General features: G+C 46.2%; 9 protein-coding genes across 9 annotated transcripts; 6 read left to right on the forward strand and 3 right to left on the reverse strand.

Annotated features, from left to right (window-relative positions):
- Positions 1 to 308: 308 nt before the first annotated feature.
- RIM15 (protein kinase RIM15) lies at positions 309 to 4,883 on the forward strand (the record flags this gene model as incomplete). Its single annotated transcript, XM_002555789.1, has 1 exon — positions 309 to 4,883. The coding sequence occupies one exon, from the start codon at positions 309 to 311 to the stop codon at positions 4,881 to 4,883; it is 4,575 nt and encodes a 1,524-aa protein (XP_002555835.1).
- A 211-nt stretch (positions 4,884 to 5,094) lies between these two features.
- On the forward strand, positions 5,095 to 6,876 carry FRS1 (phenylalanine--tRNA ligase subunit beta; the record flags this gene model as incomplete). The annotated part of the gene is made up of 1 exon (XM_002555790.1): positions 5,095 to 6,876. The coding sequence occupies one exon, from the start codon at positions 5,095 to 5,097 to the stop codon at positions 6,874 to 6,876; it is 1,782 nt and encodes a 593-aa protein (XP_002555836.1).
- Positions 6,877 to 6,957: 81 nt separating this feature from the next.
- MIL1 (Mil1p) lies at positions 6,958 to 9,831 on the reverse strand (the record flags this gene model as incomplete). Its single annotated transcript, XM_002555791.1, has 1 exon — positions 6,958 to 9,831. One exon carries the CDS (start codon positions 9,829 to 9,831, stop codon positions 6,958 to 6,960), a length of 2,874 nt encoding a protein of 957 aa, XP_002555837.1.
- Positions 9,832 to 10,192: 361 nt separating this feature from the next.
- KLTH0G18678g (60S ribosomal protein eL22) lies at positions 10,193 to 10,774 on the forward strand (the record flags this gene model as incomplete). Its single annotated transcript, XM_002555792.1, has 2 exons — positions 10,193 to 10,204; positions 10,427 to 10,774. 2 exons carry the CDS (start codon positions 10,193 to 10,195, stop codon positions 10,772 to 10,774), a joined length of 360 nt encoding a protein of 119 aa, XP_002555838.1.
- Positions 10,775 to 11,168: 394 nt separating this feature from the next.
- Positions 11,169 to 12,125, forward strand: BMT6 (25S rRNA (uracil2843-N3)-methyltransferase; the record flags this gene model as incomplete). The annotated part of the gene is made up of 1 exon (XM_002555793.1): positions 11,169 to 12,125. The coding sequence occupies one exon, from the start codon at positions 11,169 to 11,171 to the stop codon at positions 12,123 to 12,125; it is 957 nt and encodes a 318-aa protein (XP_002555839.1).
- A 208-nt stretch (positions 12,126 to 12,333) lies between these two features.
- Positions 12,334 to 13,240, forward strand: MOB2 (Mob2p; the record flags this gene model as incomplete). Its single annotated transcript, XM_002555794.1, has 2 exons — positions 12,334 to 12,356; positions 12,427 to 13,240. 2 exons carry the CDS (start codon positions 12,334 to 12,336, stop codon positions 13,238 to 13,240), a joined length of 837 nt encoding a protein of 278 aa, XP_002555840.1.
- Positions 13,241 to 13,374: 134 nt separating this feature from the next.
- Positions 13,375 to 17,244, reverse strand: RPO41 (DNA-directed RNA polymerase; the record flags this gene model as incomplete). Its single annotated transcript, XM_002555795.1, has 1 exon — positions 13,375 to 17,244. One exon carries the CDS (start codon positions 17,242 to 17,244, stop codon positions 13,375 to 13,377), a length of 3,870 nt encoding a protein of 1,289 aa, XP_002555841.1.
- A 389-nt stretch (positions 17,245 to 17,633) lies between these two features.
- TUB2 (beta-tubulin) lies at positions 17,634 to 19,149 on the reverse strand (the record flags this gene model as incomplete). The annotated part of the gene is made up of 2 exons (XM_002555796.1): positions 17,634 to 18,971; positions 19,138 to 19,149. The coding sequence occupies 2 exons, from the start codon at positions 19,147 to 19,149 to the stop codon at positions 17,634 to 17,636; spliced, it is 1,350 nt and encodes a 449-aa protein (XP_002555842.1).
- Positions 19,150 to 20,460: 1,311 nt separating this feature from the next.
- Positions 20,461 to 21,075, forward strand: YPT1 (Rab family GTPase YPT1; the record flags this gene model as incomplete). Its single annotated transcript, XM_002555797.1, has 1 exon — positions 20,461 to 21,075. The coding sequence occupies one exon, from the start codon at positions 20,461 to 20,463 to the stop codon at positions 21,073 to 21,075; it is 615 nt and encodes a 204-aa protein (XP_002555843.1).
- Positions 21,076 to 21,093: the final 18 nt, after the last annotated feature.

Raw genomic sequence — 21,093 nt, forward strand, 5'->3', positions numbered from 1 at the left:
GTGCGGGGCGCGTTTTTTAATGCTGTTCTTTATGTGTTCGCAACGGCACGGGTATTTTCATAGATATCAATTTCAATAGAAGTCCTGCCATTGCGCTGCAGGGAATATATACCACACAAGAACAACTAAACTAACTAAGGCTTTAGAAAAGTCTCTGAAGGTCGCTGACTTGACCGTATTAGTGGGCGTCGAGTTTCGATTTTCTTTATAGATTATCTCGAATTGATCTCGACCTGTTTTAGCACTAGGCATTGCTAAAGGTACAAAAACAGAGTCCGCCAAACTCTAGACCACCGCTGCAAGCTGGCATGATGGATCTCGGCTCTTTGTCAATTGGAGAGGGACATGAGCAGCGGTCCGCTAGGAGCACCAGTCCCGATTCTGCAAACTCTCAAGTTACGTCCTTAGGCTCGCGTTCCGGTTCAACGCTGTCATATGATGAGTATTTGAAGCTGGCTACGGATACGAGCGCTAGTATACTACTTGAGCTTGAAATGAATGGAATAATCAGATACGTGAGTCCGATTTGGCATGACATAGTGGGCACCGACACAAGCGATGTTGTCGGTAAAGCTATTTCCGACATTCTTGTTGGCAGTGACCAGGACCGTAACGTATTTCAAAGAGCAGTTGACTTGATGCTTAGAGAGGATTGTAGTTATAGGGTTCGATTCCTAGTCGAGTCCGGAAACCAAAATCAGAGCGAAAACGTCATCGAAGCCGACTCTGAATCAACTGACATAGCTGCAAGAGACGAAAAAGGTATTATAGAATTAGAAGCACAGGGCATAGTGATTTCTGAAAGCTCAAAAAATCTGCCTACGCACTCAATGTGGATTGTTAAACCCTTTTGCGAGATGGGTGCTCTGGATAATCTTCCGCTTGAGCTAGTAAAGAGGCTTGGATTTGGCGCCACAATCTTTTCCCAGTATTTGACTCAGGTTGAAAGCTCTATGGTAACTGACGAAGCTGACTTACCCACTCCTAAAAATGAACTCTGCAGAGTTTGCGAGTCTCCGGTTCCGGCGTGGTGGCTCGAAACGCACTCCGAATCATGCATAGTTGAACATAAGATAGAAAGTATGGTGCAACTTCTTCACGACAAATTAGTGGAACGAAAGCTATTTCTGGAAGAAATGTTCGCTTCTCTTGAAGCAAACGATGGGCGCATCACGAACTACAAAGGCTTGCCCTTACCGAAACCTGAAGAAGGGATACTAGCTACAAGTGAGGGCAATTCAATTCCCCATGGTTCTCAATCGCCTCTTGACATTTTCAAAAAGTCTTCAAACGCTAGAAAAAACTCGAGCTCAATATTTCAGAGCCTGAGTTTCCCCTTCAAAGAGTTAGCCGGACTTTTAGAACTTTGCGATGGTGCAATCAACACAAATACAAGCGAGCTCAGAGGAACAAGCAGTGCAAATCCCCTGGAAAACGAAAGTATAAACTTATTTTACGAGTTCTCTCCTGCCACTCAAAGGAATATAGAGCAAGTGGTCAAGTGGAACTCTCAATCAGACAGCAAAAATCCAGCAGTGAATCTTCTCAAGTCTGACACTATGTTTTTGGCTTCTCAAAAAATTGAATACTTATTTCGACTGGATAACGCCATGCGATATTCCCTCAAGATCAAGAATGAGATTGATAACTACGTTTTGCAAATTATCCGCGAAAGAATAGAGCGAAATCGCCTCAACAGCATCAGCGACACCGAGGTTTTTCGGCCTATGACGAAGTCTCCCGTCTGCGTTACCGTCAACGGGAGTGAAAATGTTCCAGGAGGTAAAATTGCCTCGCCACAGCCCCAAAAGCCACAAGGTGAAATATTTTCTGATGCTTACGTTGGTACAGACGAAATACCGCGAGATACTTTGGGGCACACAGCTAGAAATTCGAGTGCTATGAGTGATAGCTGTTCGAATTCAAGGCCACTATCTCGCTCTGTTACGCCCAAGCAGACTCTGGCGGAGCATGATAAAACTCACGAGGAAACAAGACAAGAAGATGCAGAGATGTTTAAGTCGGCAACAGGTACCCCTAAACTCGTGCTTCCTGAGCCAAATGTGCATCCTAAACTAAGCAATATACACGAGTTCACTCCAAGAAGAGACTCGCTAGCATCTTCTGCGGGTTTTAACACACCTTTATCCTCTCTTCAGAGAAATTTTGTCTCAAGGCCTCTTAACCAGAGCTTTGACCGCTCGCCAGTAACCTCCCCTTATGCTGCATCATCTGATTATTTGACTCCAGAAACGCACACTGCTCTAGTACCAAAACAGCCGCTGTCCCCCCTTCTCTTGGCTACTAATCAGGCGAAACCAAGTACACCGAGCATTAAAGATTATGATATCATCAAGCCAATTAGCAAAGGTGCATACGGCAGCGTTTTTCTAGCGAAAAGGAAAATTACAGGCGAATACTTCGCTATCAAGGTCTTGAAAAAGTCGGATATGATCGCGAAGAACCAGGTTACCAATGTTAAATCAGAGAGAGCCATTATGATGGTTCAAAGCAACAAGCCATATGTCGCTAGACTGTTTGCGACATTCCAAAACAGAGGCAACCTCTTTTTGGTCATGGAATATCTGAGTGGAGGCGACCTCGGGACTCTCATCAAGATGATGGGAAGCCTTCCTGATAAGTGGGCCAAACAGTACATCAGCGAAGTTATTTATGGAGTTGCTGATATGCATGAAAGCGGAATTATTCACCACGATCTCAAACCTGACAATTTGCTGATTGACCGCCGAGGCCATCTTAAGCTCACCGACTTTGGGCTCTCCAGGATGGGGCTGGTAACTAGACATACGGGTGTTAATCAAAAAGGGCGTTTGCTAACCAATAGCCGGAAGGGAAGTGCGACTTCAGAGGAGATAAACCTCGGAGGCTCTTTCAAGTGGCAACTAAAATCCGACTCGCCTTCTTTAGCTAACGCGTTTGATAACGTGGGATCTAAGGCCGAGCGATCAAATTCTAATTCCAGCTCTCAATCAATGGTCGACGCACCTCCCTTGCACAAGTCAGGCTCTCAACTCTCTTTCTCGATGACAGATATCTCGAGAGACAACACTCCACCACCATGCTCTCTGCATAGACACACGAATTCTAGTGTTTCAGAAAACTGGGAAAACAGTCCAACGCCAGATTATGCTTTGTACAATCCAGATGATTCAAGAACTGAGAAGAAATTTTTTGGCACTCCAGATTATCTTGCTCCTGAAACTATCAAGGGAACGGGAGAAACTGATTGTTCTGACTGGTGGTCAGTAGGGTGCATGCTGTTTGAATTCTTTTTCGGATATCCACCGTTTCATGCACCTACGGTTGAAGAAGTTTTTAGCAACATCCTCGCAGGAAAGATCGATTGGCCAGAATTCCCTGACGCAGAAACTGAAAAAGAGTACATCCCACCGGAAGCTAAAGACCTCGTCGAGAAGCTCTTAGTTGTTGACCCGAACAAGAGATTGGGGGCCAATGGTGCTCAAGAAATTTTCGATCATCCTTACTTCCAGGATGTCAACTTTGTACAGCTCTACGAAGAGGATGGCTCATTCGTGCCGGAAGTTGCTCATCCTGAAAGCACTGACTATTTTGATCTCCGTGGTGCCCAACTTGAGGATTTCAGCGAATCAGATCAAGAGCACCCTAGAGCAAATGACTTGATTGAGCACAGTTCCGAAAGAGCGCCAAAGAGAACCAACAGTGAGCGTAGTAGCCAATCTAGTACGCCTGTCCAGAAGCTTACCATAGGTTCCGTTTTGGAGCCTCCACAGGAAAGTGGCAGCAACCATAGTTCGCCAACTACCAAATACATTCCCTTAGCGATCCCTCCACACTTAAGAGAGAGAAGGGTGAGTAAACTAAACGAGGTTCAAACTGAGTTTGGGTCTTTTAACTTCAGAAATTTGCCAGCCTTAGACAAAGCTAACAAAGACGCGATAAATCGGCTCAAGAGCGAGCATCTTGCTGAACATGCACATCATCACCTCCATCACCATCGCGGCCTAAGTGGCTCTAGCTCGTCATCCGACACTTCGAGCAAATTACGGTACGCCAAGCCTTCTCAAGGCGCGCAACCCCCTGGCACTCCAGCGCTCTCTCTTAAGGCTTCCACTTCACCAGGATCGTCAAAAAACCATTCTCCCTGCAGAAGAGATAGCGTTGATAACGCAATGGTATCCAGGCGTAGTGCTCCTTCCGCTGTGGAAGTTAGCCCAAACTCGCTTTCTCCGAATCATGACGAGGGCGACTCGCCATCCCCAGCCTTTCGTTTCAAATCCCCGCTTTCGCCGCAAGCTGCTTCATCGAGAGCGAGACTTCATTCTAGGACATCCTCTATGAGGTCCAGTTTGGGCGATTTTGCCGTCGACGAGGGCGAGAGGTTAAAAGCTCTATCAAGGGCCAACAGTACACGTGGGCGAAGGAGAAGCGGCCGTGAGAGCTCATCTGGCATCAGTGACATTGCATACAATATGGATGTGCTGGTTTGCGAACCGATTCCGATCCATAGATTCAAGCTTACAAGAGACTTGGAGAGTTTGGGGTGCTCCGTTGTGAGCGTTTCTATGGGCGATGAGATGGTAAGAAGAGCCACTAGTGACGTTAAATTCGATCTTATTTTCACGGCGCTAAAACTGCCTAAACTTGGCGCAATAGACATTGTGAAGCTTTTACGGAATACCAACAGTGTCAACTCTACTACTTCCATAATTGCAGTCACTGCCTACTTCCAAGAAGCACAGCAGGCCTGCGCTTTTGATGAAGTCTTGGAGCGGCCAGTCAGTGTGCAACAACTCCGGTCGCTGCTGTTGAAGTACTCGCTCAAGAAAAGCCAGGAATCAGAAGAAAACAGTATCAGCGACGCGGAGCATGAAGTTATTTAAAATGAAACTCTTGATTCTAGGACAGACATAATGCTATCAATGAGTCCGCCCTTCGCTTTGGCGTGTAAGAGTTCGGAGCTTAGTCTATATTACGGTCACCCGCCACGACTATAAAATTTTCAAAACATCTCGATGACTTGTAGTGAGTAAAGATTGATCGCATACCTCCACAGTCTTGTAAGGAAGGAAATCAAGCCTTAACTTAACTATAATGCCTACCGTCTCGGTTCCCAAAAAGCATTTTTTCGAACTGCTTGGTAAAAATTACTCAACGCAGGAGTTTGACGAGCTTTGTTTCGAATTTGGTATTGAACTTGATGAAGATACTACCGAAGAAGCATTGAAAAACAATGAGGAGCCAGAGCTGAAGATTGAAATCGGGGCCAACCGTTACGACCTTTTGTGCACTGAAGGCATTGCTCAGGCACTGAATGAGTTTTTGGGCAAGGCCCAGAGACCTCAGTACAAGTTGTCGCAGCCTACCACCAAACTCTTCATCGAACCATCCACGGAACAAATTAGACCTTATGCTGCGGCGGCAATTTTGAGAGGCGTTACTTTCACGGAAACTTCGTACCAGTCTTTCATTGATTTGCAGGACAAGCTGCACTCTAACTTGTGCAGAAACAGAAGCCTCGTCGCTATGGGTACGCATGATGCCGACACTATCAAGGGGCCATTTTACTACAAGGCCCTACCACCAAAGGACATCAAGTTCATTCCTCTGAACCAAAGTAAGGAGTTTGATGGTGCTGAGCTAATTCAATTCTACAAGCAACCAGACCAAAAGAACAACTTGGGGAGATTTGTCCACATTATCGAGGACTCGCCTGTGTTCCCAGTCGTCATCGACAGCGAGAACACCATTTGTTCTCTACCTCCATTGATTAACTCTGAGCACTCCAAGATCTCTATGAACACCAAAAACATTTTCATTGAAGCCACAGCTACTGATAAAACGAAGGTTGAAGTTGTCATAAATCAAATTGTCGCCATGTTCTCCCGCTACTGTGCCGAAGAGTTCACGGTTGAACCAGTAGAAATTGTTTCTGAGCACAACCACCAGTCACGCACTACCCCTGACTTTTCTCCTAAGTCGATGAATGTTTCTACTCAGTACATCAACTCATGCTTGGGTCTTGAGCTCTCCGCAGGACAGATTTGCGACTATCTGAAAAAGATGTCCTTGTATGGACAGCCTGAAGGAAAAGATGTTATTAAGGTTGACATTCCCATCACCAGATCAGATATTTTGCACCCATGTGATATAATGGAAGATGCTGCTATCGGATACGGCTATAACAAGCTTCCTAAGGGCAAGAAACTATCGAATGCTAACTTTGTGGCCGCTGCGTTACCAATCAACAAAGTGTCCGACATTTTTAGACAAGCATCTGCCCAGGCTTCTTGGTTAGAAGTTTTGCCCCTGACCTTGTGCTCTCACGACGAAAACTATAAATTTTTGAGAGTTGAAGATGATGGTACTCAGGCTGTTAAGCTAGCCAACCCAAAGACCAGCGAATACCAGGTGGTCAGAACTTCCTTGCTTCCCGGTATTTTGAAAACTGTCAGAGAGAACCGTAAGCACTCTCTGCCAATCAAAGTTTTCGAAGCAGGTGATGTTGTTTACAAAAACGATAAACTAGAGCGCAAGGCATATAATGAGCGTCACTGGGGTGCAATCTATGTTGGCAAAAACTCAGGCTTTGAGATTATTCAGGGCCTTCTGGGCAAGATAATGCAGACCTTCAGAACTCAATGGGTGGCAGACTATGGAAAGGGTTCAAGTACAAGAGGATACTGGATTGAAGAAGATGATTCTGTGGCTACTTTTTTCCCTGGAAGAGGCGCCAATGTCATGTTCAGGTCCAAAGAAGGTGAGCAGCCCCAAAAGATCGGGCAATTGGGTATTTTGCACCCTGAGGTTATGAAGAACTTTGATTTGCCATATGCTGCCTCTTACGTCGAACTAAACGCAGAAGTTTTCTTGTAAATTGTGAGTTCTCCTTTAAACGCATCACTTGCTTATAGACAAACATAGCCGTAGGTTCTAGGTACAAGCTTGAGTAACTTCTCAGAAATCATCTGAAAATGCAAAACTAACAGGCTCTGATTTTTTCTTTTGATAACTCACTTCATCTTCAGGCAGCACTATAGTGCCGGCACTTAATAATTGTAATTTGTTTTCACCTCCTCTGGATTCAATTGGAGCTGTATCGTCGCCATCACGAGTACAAGATGGGTTTTTATCATGCTTTGAAGCGGCTTCAGGGTCAGCGGCTAAAGCCCGCTTAATGTTATTAAGCTCTTTCATGAGGGCACTTGTGTTAATCAATGCTTCGTCGGTTTTCTCTCTGTGTCTGGATCTTTCAATAATCTCGCCAGAATCTTTCTCGGTGCTTGTTTCATAATTCATAGCTGTTTCCTCACACATTTCTTGCCATTTAGCTTTCTTAGGCTTCATCCACTTAGGTACCCAGCTATTGCGTTTCTTCCTTGAGGACATCTTCTTTTGAGCCTCGTCGATCTCGTGAATCATTTTTCTTTGTCTCTGTACTTGTTCCGGGTCAGCAGCCTCTTCGATGTCAACAAACTCTTCGCTCAAGACCGACAAGCCCATTTTTTTCAGTAGTTTTGGCATGTTTTTACGGTAAGCCATGTGCCCCTCCACAAGTTTTGTGCAATTAAAGCTCTCTATGCCTTCAATTCCATTTATAGGAGAGATTCCAAGTACACTTTTGAAGCCGCCTCCGGTAGCTCTAAACAAGTAACATAAAATCCAGTCCTTTTCCGAATACCCACTAACAAATCTGCCACTGACCACTGATCTCACCATTACCAATTCTTCTTTGTTAAAAACAACAGGAGAACCGAAGATAAAAACATTTTCCACTAATCCAGCTGCGTTACGCTTACACAGTTCAATTAAGCAAGAGTAAATAACTCTGGCCCCCAAAGAAAATCCAATTAGAGTGACAGGTCTTTGACCTAAATTGCGAGATATCAGTGTGTCCGCTAAAATCAGACCTGCAGCCCAAGCTCTGTCAAGAGAAACGTTCCAAGGATTGTCAATAATATAGCCCAATTTTGACAACATCATTGGCATTTGAATAGCTGACATAAATGCCGTCAAAATTGTGGCCCCTAATATCTGTTGCAGGGTTTGTGTAAAAATTTCGCTTGCCAGGATGTTGATGGTCTGGCCAGTCGATTTTAACATCTCGGGTTCCCAATGAAGAGAGTACAAGTCACCCTCAACTGGATCAACAGTTGAGAAAGGTAGCCGGACGTCATCTTCGTTTCCTGTCATCCATCCAGAAACGCTCACAATAAGGTTCACTCTTCTGTTGTTATGCAGCGGACTAAATTCGAATGTTCGAACGCTCCCCATTCTCTTCGACATGGCTTGCGTCCCAATCTTGGCGCCGATTGCCGTGCTTGTCGTGGCAACAATTGCGGTACCTCCAACGCCTGTCAAAAATCCCGTAGCACCTGTTATGCCTGCGGTGGATAAACCTGCGGCTATGCCTGCACCAATAACTGGAGCGAGCAATCCACCACTCAGCCCTAACACAACGGATCCCCCTAATGTTGCAAGCCCCACATAATAAAGTTTACGTCTCTTGTTTTTCTTTCTGCGTGTCTTCATATGCTCATCTTCGTTCCACACTTGTTCTTCAGTGGACTGCTCCATATCTAGCGCATCTATGATTCGCCTTTCGAACTCACAGACCTCAGTATGGGAAATCTTCATCACTTCAGCAAATTTTATGAGCAGAGTCCTCGAGCGCGCATCATAATTAGTGTCTGCAAGAAGCAGGAGAAAAAGATCACACAATATTGTCCATGCCACATCTATTTTGAGTTTTGCTTCTTTCGTCAGGTCTATTGGCTGAAGAATTTTGGAGGGGGGAGGATTGTTGACGTCGGTTTCTTGGAGATCCGGAGTTTGGGGCTTTTTTTCACTCTTTTGTTCCCAAGGGTTTTCAACAACCTGGGACACCTTGAGACACTTACAAAGGTCTTCTAGAGCTACGCCGTGACTCGTCAGCCCTTCCACCATGCGGATCTCCTCGGGCGATATATCCATATGCTCGTAGAGCCTGTGTAGGATGGTGCTCTTCCATTGGCCCATGTCTTTCTGTAACTTTTGTAGGTTCTGAGCAAGCTTCTTGCGCCCTGTGAGATTAGTACATAGACAGATCAACGCTAGGCGGGTGCATAGTTCATCCGCGAGCACTGATACGGACCCAACATAGGCAAACTTTTCTTTGTCGCTGAGCAAGTTCTTGGTAAAAGAAAGTTGGTTTTCTGGGTTAAGTTCGTTGGTGGATTCCTCTGGATCCTCAAACTCGTCGAAGGAGTCATTGCGAGGGCCTGCCCCGTTCAAAGACCTGTTGGATTCATTCAGAAGTTTGTGGTTAAACAGAAACTCTGTTTTTTTGTTGGTGACCTGCGACCGTTGTGCCTGGCCTTCGTCGGCGACCTTGGTGTATCCGAAAGTAGACATGCGTTTCTGGGGCGACTGTTGGCCCGCGGCTGTTGGGGCCGAGGGGCGCTGCGCGTCGCGCTGCGGCCCGGGGGAACATTCTGCTTTGATGGCCAGCTCGCCACTATTGTTATACAGGTCGTAAGACGAAATCGCAGGCACTGCCGCCCAATCTTGTGACGAATCGGAATTAGACTCCTCATCCCGTGCATTAACGTCTGCAGCCTGGTCCTGGGCTAGAAGCGGGGGCGCATTCTGTTCCCTAGGGTTTTCAGTGCTTTTAAGCGCTTCTCTAGCGCCCTCTGCCTCCATGTTCTCAGCTCTTGGTTCCTTAGCCGGCGTGGACGACGCATTCACGTCTGCCGCACGATCCTTCGCGTCCTTCGCGCGTGCATTGCGTTTAGTGATTTTGAGCTCTCTCAGCCCAGCTGCGAACTCGTCGTCCGATTCATTTCCCATGTTTCAGCACAAACTGACCCTCTTCAGCGCCATACACAAGCCTTTGAACATCTACGACGCACTTGTCTCACACCCTGTTCAACTGTTCACTGCGCTGTTGAAATTTGAATGATTTTAGGGCTTCCACTTTTCATTAGGGCATTAACGCGTATTTGGTGATATGAGACTGCAAATCTGTACACCATAATGTTTCTGTTAGTCCGGATACTTTTTCGAAAATTCTTAGCTGGAAACTTGAAAATGTGTAACCGACGCAACTTTTGGCTGAAAAATTCAGGAATTTGGGTACCTATATAGAAAAGGCCCACGATTTCAAGTTGTTAACCCATCACGATCAGTCTTCAGAACTAAAACTCGAACAATGGCCCCAGTTGTATGTGCTATATGATGATTGAACGATAAGTTACGAAGTGTATCTCTGTTGTTGATGACACATGAGGCTCCCACGAATTGAAGACACGACTACCGTGTGGTTTGGCTTTTCTGTTTGTTAATTATTTACATCAGGAGCGACAGTTCCTTTGTGATTGTTAATAGCAGTAGGCATTCTTGTAACTGAGGATCGTGTTCAAGTACTAACCGGCGGCCTCTGCAGACCTCCAGAAAGCAAAAGATCACCAAGACCTTCACCGTCGACGTTTCGTCCCCAACCGAAAACGGTGTGTTCGACCCAGCTTCTTACGCCAAGTACTTGATTGACCACATCAAGGTCGACGGCCACTTGGGTAACTTGGGTAACGCCATCACTGTCGAGCAAAACGACTCTGTTGTCACCGTTGTCTCGACCACCAAGTTCTCCGGTAAGTACTTGAAGTACCTGACCAAGAAGTACTTGAAGAAGAACCAGTTGAGAGACTGGATCAGATTCATCTCCACCAAGACCAACCAATACAAGTTGGCCTTCTACCAAGTCACCCCAGAGGACGAGGAAGACGAAGAGTAATTGCATAGCATCAGCTAGCAAGGACTTCCTAAGTATTTTATTTTCTCGTTTTTCAGTTTGGCTTTAATTTGATGTGTTAATCAATCATATGTGTTGGGTGGCCCGAGGCGCGACTCTGCGGCTCGGCCCGGTTGGCAGTTTGACTCAGACTGCTTATCCGGGATCTCTGCAGGCGTCTCTGCGCAGGTTTATCGTGTATCAAGAACAATTGTATAATAATGGACATAAGTACGCGCATTTATCTGCACGCGGCCTTTGGCCGCTCTGCCGTTGTTTCTTTGATGCGTTTTGAATTCATTGATGAGCTAGCTATATTGCATGTTTTTTTAGCATTTGGAATTTTCTTCAGTCGATGCGATGACCTAGCAACATTTTAGGACAGCAGCATACTGAGATGGCAAAGGATGCTACCAAGACTCTTCCAACACACCATACCGCCAGCTTACCTCCGCAGCATATAGTTGACTTATTCAAAGTCTGCTTTGACCCGGAGCTCTACAAAAACGAACAAGATGTGCTCAGTGCTGCAATCCAAAGTGTCAAGACCGATTTGTACAATAGAGACTACCCCGCTGCTTTTAACTCGTTTGAGAAAAGGACAGCTTACTGTACAAGGTGGTCGCCATCCCGAGCAATAGCGTACGCGTCTCTTTTCAGTCAACTGCGGCCTGTACGAGAGGTTATCAAATGCGAGAAAGAGAGCAGCTCAAGCAGTAACGTCTTGTGTGTTGGAGGTGGCGCGGGCGGTGAGCTTATTGGAATTGCAAGTATCTTCACCCCTTCTATTGACTTCAACGCAAAGTACGCAACCACCAAATCTGCGGTTCAATCCAAGAGACTGACCGTGAAATTGGTTGACATTGCAGACTGGAGCGCGGTTGTGGATAGGCTCAAGGGCACAATGCGCGATGTTTGGTTGTTTGACCATTCGTCAGATCTAGATGTGCAGTCACTCAATCTGAACGTCTTGAAAACAGGCGCCTCTGACCTAGGTGTGCCGTCTCTGGACCTGATTACCTTACTTTTCACCACAAACGAGCTTTTTATGGAGGACAAAGCCGGAAGTATCCGCTTCTTCCAGATGCTCAATAAGGAATGTTCTTCAGGCTGCTACCTTCTCATCGCTGAGAGCGCAGGAAGCTACTCGCACATCACGGTGGGTACCAAGAAGTTTCCTATTCAATTCCTTATCGATACGCTACTACTTGGAAAGCGCGGGGAAGAAAGTGAAGGGCAATGGGAGCTCGTTGATCAGAACGACTCCATATGGTACCGTGCAAAAGATGACATGGACTACCCATTGAAGGTCGAAAACATGAGATTTTTCTACAGACTTTATAGAAAGAAGTAGAGTTCGAGAGGCTGGCTATCTTGTTGGTTTCAGTAGTAGGACATTTACAAGCCTACGTCGATAACGTGTGTAGAGTGCCAAAGGCCTTTGAGGTTGAAGCCAAGCGGTCATCGGTCACGAATTGTTCGTTGATGATCTCGATCGCTACATCATAAAATGCATTGTTGCATACCAGAACTAAGGAAACGTAGCGAGTCTCAAAGCGTGGATGTCTTTCTTCAACTCATTCAAGTATGTGCCATTTTTTGAGGCTTCTGGACTTCTAATTCGATTTTTAATACTAACGGGCCTCAAAACAAAGAGGATTTACGAGAAGCAGTAAAAAGACCAAAAACCAGAATGTGGGAACAACAGCTAATTCTGTGAACTCTGTGTATCCGAACGCTCATAACAACAGCTCTAAGCTTCTTTCAAGACAAGTGCACTCGCCAGTTCGTCAAGCCCCGTCATCTCATAACACTAATAGTTTTCAACAGCAGCAGCAACAGCAACAGGTGCATGCAATACCTTCAGAAAGAGTCGAAACCCAGCAGTCTCTATTCTTGAGTGAGCCGTTCGTGAGGACTGCTCTCGTTAAGGGCTCTTTTAAAACTATTGTACAGCTGCCAAAGTACGTGGACCTGGGCGAGTGGGTCGCGCTGAATGTTTTCGAGTTTTACACCAACCTGAATCAATTCTACGGTATCATCGCCGAGTATGTTACACCGGACGTCTACCCTACCATGAACGCGGGCCCTCACACTGACTACATGTGGCTGGATGCGAACAGTAGACAGGTTTCCTTACCTGCAGGACAATACATTGATCTGGCACTAACATGGATCAGCAACAAGGTGTCTGACCAAACTCTTTTTCCAACGCAAAACGGATATCCATTTCCCCAGAATTTTGTTCAAGACATGCAAAGAATAATGGTGCAAATGTTCAGGATATTCGCCCACATGTATCACCATCATTTCGACAAAATTATACACTTGTCACTCGAGGCTCATTGGAACTCTCTTTTTGCTCATTTCATAAGCTTTGCGAAAGAATACAATCTTGTGGATAGAAAGGAGATGTACCCATTAGGACCTTTGATCGAAAATTTGGAAAGACAAGGCAAGATTATTTAGATGAGTATTGAGCTTTAACAAAAAAATGCATGAAATATTAAAAGAAGGTATATATTGAGAAAGGTTGACTGGTGTTTTTATTTACAAGGTTTAAAATTGGACATAAAATGTCCATATGCAGTTTTGATCAGGTCTCAAGAGAAGAAATACTTACTCTTCTCTAGCTCCCTGACATCAAAGTCTCCCTTTGGCGGAATTTGAGGCAAAGTGAGCGGCGCCAAAACTACTAGACAGCTGGCGTCGCTTGTCTTTTCAAGATTTGAGATGTCACCTGCTCCAGCAACCAGGGAGACTGTTGTTACCATGTTGGCGCCTTCTGCCTGTTCTGAGGCATCTTCTGAGCTCAGCAGCTGGATGCGCTTTTTCTCCATATAGATTTCATCTGCTAAAGTAAACGGCCTTCCGAGCTTTTGGCTTAGTTTTTTCTTAAGGTCTGTTACCTTCATTGCCACCTCTGATTTCTTGTCTATTTTCAGAATCTGTAGGTAATTCTTGTAGCGCTCATCAAATTCATCCTTCAGTCTTTCGATGAGGTCGACCTCGTGTAGCTTGATGAACTGCTCTCTTAGAACAACATTCATTGTGTCAACATCGCAAGCGTGCGTCCAGTATGAATCGTGCACAGCCGCAAAATCGAGACCCTTTTCTCCACATTTTGCAGCAGAAAGTAACATGTGTGAAGCATCTAGGGAGTGGATGAAATTTGGTGGAAAGCCAGCTTTTTGCCTCCTGGCATTTATAGGATTAATCGCGAAGGGGTCACTTATGAAAACCGTTTGAAGGTTTGTTGCGACCTGCTTCTTACCGTTCTCTCTATAAGGTTGAACAATTGGTAAACCAAGCGGAGTGGTCCAAATAACAGAAGACATAAAATCAGGCTTGTTGCCATTTTTCAAAGTTTTTTCGTCGACATCGAGTCTTATAGACTTTGAAATCCGCTTAGCGCACTCGCCTAACCAGTCTTGAATGAGGTGGGCGCCCTCAAACAGCTCTCTCACAGATGCAAATACATGTTTGGTCAAATATTTTGACAATTCGTAGGACCGTTTGTGGTCGTTGAAAAGAGTCGACAATTGTTTGTCAATTTGATGCGTGGCTCCGATGTATGTTACGCCATAAACATTAGTCATCACCGTCTGCTTAACAACTTTTCTCTTTATCTTATCCTTAAGAAGGGCAGCGGTCTCATCACCATTAGCCGCAGCCTTTTCGAGCCTCGCAACCACCAACTTTGCGACATGAGAGTAAACGTCTTGGGGCCGATCGCTAGGGACAAGATTGACTTGAGTAGCGCCCTCAATGTCGCCCCCGAGCGCAGCGTAGTGCTGTAGACCATTGCAAGTACCATCCTGGTGCACTGGTTGGTGAGAAACAAAGTCGTCGGGATTACTCATCTTCAAAGCCTCATTGAGCTCCATACATGTTGCCAAAGCCTGCCAAGGCTTATCTGCTTCTTTCCACCAACACTTTCCGTCCAGCGGATGTTCTGCGGAATCTCTGATATCGTCAATGTGGTCTTCTGCAAAACGTACACGATCTTCTAGAGGAGCCTTATCAAAGCCAAAAAGATTTGATAGGTGAACCTTCAGCCATCTCAGGCCCGTTGAACCAAGACGCTTGCCATGCCAGAAAGTCATTAATCCTCTGCTCATGTCATTTCCTAAGTGATTGAAATGGGGTGATAAAGGATAAGCACGTCCTCTAAAATCAAGGTTATGGGGGAAGTAAAACTTCTCTCCTAAAAATGCTCTCGCTATCTCAAGCTTGTAGTTAGCGTCACATCTTGCAGAGCGGTTTCCAGAAAACTCATTTGCCAACTCTTTGTTTTTGAGTTTCCATTCCCTGTGAACAGATGGATCTGCATCTCTAGGCGGCTGTGGTGTCAATGTGAGTTTTTCCTGAATTCCTGGTATATCCAAAAATGGTTTGCCGCTATTCCAGACTTGAGACATAACATTAAACATCTTCCGGTTGACTGTCCATGGTGTTTCACCTAGAACATTCAAACCGCGGTAGACGTTATCGATGGCACCTGCATCAGACACAGCTTTGAGGTAAGCAACTTGTTCGGGTGAATCTTTTGATCTAATGAGCGTAGATTGGGTGTAGTAATAGCCACCTGAGTTCCAGCTGTTCCAAGCGCGCGGCTTTACTAACATTGGAAGAAGCTGTGGCTGAACAGCCGCTACCAAGCGTTCGCCATTGAGTTGGTGAATCAATGATCTGTGGATTTTTAGCACACCAAGCTTCGACCCATTGTGGTACTGGTACCCATGGGAGAAAGCTGGGGCTTCGCCCTTGATCTTCTCATTTGTGACAGGATCAACACCTTCAACTTTCACTTTAGCTACATGAATCAACATGGAGATCAAAATAGAACCGATCTTGGCACGAGCCTCTTGAGGCCAGAGAACTTTGGATTCTTCTATCTTAATAGATCTGAAAGTGGCTCTCGCCCGCTGGACCATGAGCTTGAATTCATGAGACTTTTTGTTAACGTCCTTGAAAACGTGGGATTCATTTTTCAGAAGCATTTCTGCTCTAAATTCCATTTCGATAGCTTTTCCGACTGAAATGACAGCCCTCGCTGTCCTCATTCCCTCGATGATTCCGCCCGTCGAGTTAAGCTTCAACAGTTCTAGTATTGTAATCACACACATTTTCTCGGGATCAACCAGTGTCAGATAAGGTCCGTATTCTTGCCTGGCCTTGTTTTGCTTCTTCTCTTGAGGCGATAAAGAAGTATCTTGAGCGGTCTTATTTGCCACCGCAGCGCAGCGTCTTACTTCTTCTTTCACGAGGGGTAGCATAAGGTTGAACCATTCCCAGAGTTTAATGTTGAGCTTTTTTTGGATGGAGAGATCCCCTCTAGACTTCGCTTCTTCGAAGTCGTGCCTCCAGCGCTCTTTTGCAGCGTCTGTGGCCCGGTTTTCGAGCTGGTGCTGTCTATCCTGATTGAACTCATCAAGAGCGCTTTCGAAGGAACGCCTTTCTTCTTCGCTCTTGAGATTGCGAAACATTTCAAAAAAATCTATGCTCTCTTTCTCTTGATCGAAGTTAAGCAAATTAGAGGATGTGTCAAAGTTGAATGATGTAATCTGCTTTTTCTGGTCCTCTGTGAACGAAAGCCCCAGTAATGTGTGTCGTACTACCTTCATGCCTATAGTATCAACTGCCAAAAGTTCTTTGGCGTCCTTGTCTAGGGGCTCAATGTTGCGGTCTAGAGCGACTTCCCCATGAGAGAGCGCCTTAGCATTGATCTCAGAAGACTGTTGTGATGACAGCATTTCCCCGGTCACTATATTACCGGATTCTATTAGAGGACGTACAGCAGCTGGAAGTTCGTTTAGGCTGACCAACTTAAGATCATGCACTAAGGATTTGTAGTTTGGTACTGTAAGGACATCGACGTTGCTTAAAATACTTCTTTGTCCTGACACGGCCATCTTAAAATAAATTTTGCAGTGTTCCAGCTTCGCCTCAGCAGAAGAAGAGAGTTTGAGCGCATGATGAATCAAAATTGCGAGGGTTTTGTCGTTGTATTCACAGGCCGGAAACGTTTCTTGAATATCATGGAACAGTTTCTTGTCAAGGTCTTTTATGTCATGCAGAGTTTCCGCGTACTTCATTAGAAATTTGTTGTAGTCATCGATGAAGTACGCCTGATGCGATTTCAACGCGTAGAGTGACTTCAGAATAGAGAAGGCGCGTTCCATATATCCCGAATGAAGACAGGCTTCCAGCAGCGACCAGAGGTTCATTATGTCTCTGGATTCAGCAGCGCTGACGACAGCATGTGAGTGGTCAAAAGGGCCAAAATGTGGTGACATTGACACAGAAGATGATTTGAGGAAGCCTATGTCTTCCCGACCTGTCGCGCCACTCAGTCCATCGATATTTCCTGACGGCTTCCTCAGAAAAGCAGTCTGAGATACACATCTCAGCTGTGAGGTCAGCCGCTTAGATACTAGCATTCGGCTGCAAGATCTGGAAAATCTTAACATAACTCTGCTTGGCGTGGGTGCTGTGCTCACAGTTCTTAGTAAACTGCTTTATCTCATCTCATCTCATCTGTCATTTCGAAAATTTTTCAGAATTCGATTCCTTTACTCCGCTATACAGTTATACGAATATGGGGCAACTTAAGCGCTCAGGCTCAGGACAGGCCCCTAGTAAATGGTGCTCTCGATAATTTGAGCAAGATGGATATAACTACATTTGCAATAGAGTGCAGTTTGCCAGTAAGTCTTTGATCAAAAAAAAAGGATAACGTAGGATAAACAGAAAATCGAGAAAAAGTATTAGAATCACAGAAGCAACATGACTGGCAAATTAAAGTGATAAGTAAAGATTCGAGGCGTTGAAGGGCGTTTAGCCATGGGTATTGGTTTTTTTATTCGAAGTTTTCAGGCAAAGGCTGTTCGTCGGCGTATTCAAGCTCTTCGTCGTCCTCGACGGTGGCCTCTTGGTATTGTTGATATTCGCTGACCAGGTCGTTCATGTTCGACTCGGCTTCAGAAAACTCAATCTCCTCCATACCCTCGCTTGTGTACCAGTGCAAAAATGCCTTTCTTCTGAACATTGCAGCGAACTGGTCGCCAACTCTCTTGAATAGCTCTTGGATGGAGGTGGAGTTACCGATAAAGGTTGCGGACATATCGAGGTCTTTTGGAGCAACAGAGCACACAGCGGTCTGCACATTGTTAGGGATCCACTCAACAAAGTACGATGAATTACGTGTTTGGACCTTGTGCATTTCGTCCTCGACTTCTTTCACAGATACCTTACCTCTGAAAAAGGCAGCCACCGTCAAGTACCTACCGTTTCTTGGGTCGGAAGCGGCCATCATGTTCTTAGCGTCGAACATTTGTTGCGTGAGCTCGGGTACGCTCAACGATCTGAAGGATTGAGATCCGATCGAGGTTAGTGGGGCATAACCAACCATGAAGAAATGCAGACGAGGGAATGGCACCAAGTTGACAGCCAGTTTTCTTAAATCGGAGTTCAATTGACCTGGGTAACGTAGAGAAGTAGTGACACCAGACATGACCGACGAAACCAGGTGGTTGAGGTCGTTGTAAGAGGGTTGATTCAGCTTAAGTGTTCTCTGACAAATGTCATATAGCGCTTCATTGTCAATACAGAAGGTTTCGTCGGAGTGCTCAACCAGCTGGTGAACGGACAGAGTGGCGTTGTAAGGCTCTACGACGGTGTCGGAAGTCTTTGGGGAGGGCACCACGGAGAAGGTGGCCATCATTCTGTCTGGGAACTCCTCTCTGATCTTAGAGATCAACAGCGTACCCATACCGGACCCTGTACCACCACCCAGGGAATGTGTGATCTGGAAACCTTGAAGCGAATCGCAGCCTTCTGCCTCGCGTCTGACAACGTCCATCACGGAGTCAACCAGCTCAGCACCCTCCGTGTAGTGGCCCTTGGCCCACACATTACCAGCAGAGGACTGGCCGAAGATGTGGTTGTCTGGTCTGAACAGGTTTCCGATTCTGGAGTTGCGCACGGCGTCAATGGTACCAGGCTCGAGATCAACGTTCACAGAACGGGGGACCCACTTTCCGGACGAAGCCTCGTTGAAGTACACGTTCAAACGCGCTTTTTGGATGTCGTCAAGACCATGATAATTACCGTTGAAATCCAGACCGTGCTCGCCGCAAATGGTCTCCCAGAACGCAGCACCAATCTGGTTACCACACTGACCGGTAGAAATGTGAATCTACAAACAGCAAAATGTTAGTATTGTGGAGGATTTGATTTCTGAAACGAGGAGGCACGCGAGCACTGTTCGAGCGGCGATTATCGCGTTATGTGCAGCGGCACACGGCCACAGCGCGCGACCCGCCAACGTTCTGAACTAGCCCTGCTGGCCCGCGGTAACATACAATTTCTCTCATTGTCCTGATATGTGGGATCCTTTTGTGTTAGGACGTGTGATGGTTTGAACGTAGACAGATCGAGTGTTATTCAGTAACACCATGGATTTTTGTGTTTACGTTTTGCCCGATCCTAACCAAGGGAGGGTAATACAGATAGCGACTATTTGTGACAAAGTGACCTATCACTGTAAGGGGTCAAGAAGGCTTTCCCGTGCTGGCAATAGGAGCCAGAGAGCTACAATGACGCGTGCACATGAACTTTCTCGATGGCATGTTTATAGGTGAGGTGGTGTTGTGCCACCTTGGAGTACTGCGAGTTTACTGGCATAATATGACAGCGCTGTCTCTCGAACTGCGTTTCACTCAAAGAACAGCGCTTCTTACCGGCGCTTTCAAACCGCACAGCCCTCAGCCCTAAATATTCACATTGTGTTCTACGGGCTACAAAAATAACTTCACTTTTGAGAGCTTGTTTACTCACCCAATTATTTTATTCCAAGAAACCAAAGCACTTTTATCTAGGTAACAATTTAAAAGCTGCCCTCATGTTCTTAGAAACAATCGTACAAGTGCACTTTCCCCTTCAATTGCTTACTCTAGTTATTATTGGAGCGTTGGGTATTGCGGCTTGGTGGTCGGCCCGCGCTGTGCACGCGATGTGAGCCACGTCCACGGGTGGGTGCTGGCTTGTGACGCAGTCGTAGGATGTGACCGACGGTGCGTTTTGAAGGAAGAGCGTTAAAAATCGACAGAGTGCTTGGTGACCGTTCCGGCTGATTGGCGAACTTCTTTCAGGGATGTACTACCGTGCAGGTTTCGCTTACGTTGAATTCAAGCAATTGAATCGCCGCAATTGCAGCGCGCTCGCTCGGGAACGCGTGATCTTGTTTAGTAGCCACCGCTGCAGGATTTCGCCCGAAGCGTTATTACTCAGGCCGTGAGCAACGCGCCGCTCCAAGCGCTCCGGAACAACTGGAGGCCGCTGACGGACGCCCTTTCACTCATATTTCGTGTCAGGTGATGTTATATGAAGTAAGGTGGTTAAAGTTCGCCTCGCTAGTAGCAGCAGTCCTTGCAGAGGCAGTGGATTACAGAGCAGCTGGTATTAGCACACACCAAGTGCTCCTCGGACAAGCGCTTTACCGAGGGCAAATTGATGCTTTTCTGCTGCTTGGAGATCGATGTGTCACTGTTTACGTAGAGACTTTGTTTCTGGTTTCGAAAACTCAGAACAAAGTGGTCCCCTCCTTGGTATCATACAAAATGGCAAAGCCAGGACCAGGGCAACTACAGCACAAGTAACACAGCCGAAAGCGTCTAAGATACAAGATGAACAGCGAATATGACTACTTGTTTAAGCTTCTGCTGATCGGAGATTCAGGTGTGGGCAAATCCTGTCTATTGTTGAGGTTTTCCGATGACACGTACACGAACGATTACATTTCCACAATTGGGGTGGATTTCAAGATCAAGACCGTGGAGCTCGACGGCAAGACCGTGAAACTGCAGATTTGGGACACAGCCGGCCAGGAACGGTTCAGAACCATCACCTCGTCGTACTACAGAGGTGCTCACGGTATCATCATTGTGTATGATGTGACGGATCACGACTCGTTCAACGACGTTAAGATGTGGCTGCAAGAGATCGACCGCTACGCTACAGCGGGGGTGCTGAAACTAATGGTGGGTAACAAGAGCGATCTGCAAGACAAGCGGATGGTCGAGTACGACGTGGCAAAGGAGTTTGCGGACTCGCTGCAGATCCCATTCTTGGAGACCAGTGCTCTGGACTCGTCCAACGTGGAGGAGGCGTTCTTGACCATGGCTAAGCAGATCAAGGAGAGCATGGCGCAGCAGCACAAGGACACTGGAAAGAAGGACGACAAGGCGAACGTCAACCTCAAGGGCCAGAGTCTGTCGAACGCCTCAGGCGGGTGCTGCTGAAGGAGACGAAGAGGAGAC

This window comes from Lachancea thermotolerans, assembly GCF_000142805.1.
Source record: "Lachancea thermotolerans CBS 6340 chromosome G complete sequence".
In the NCBI taxonomy this organism is placed as follows: Eukaryota; Fungi; Ascomycota; class Saccharomycetes; order Saccharomycetales; family Saccharomycetaceae; genus Lachancea; species Lachancea thermotolerans.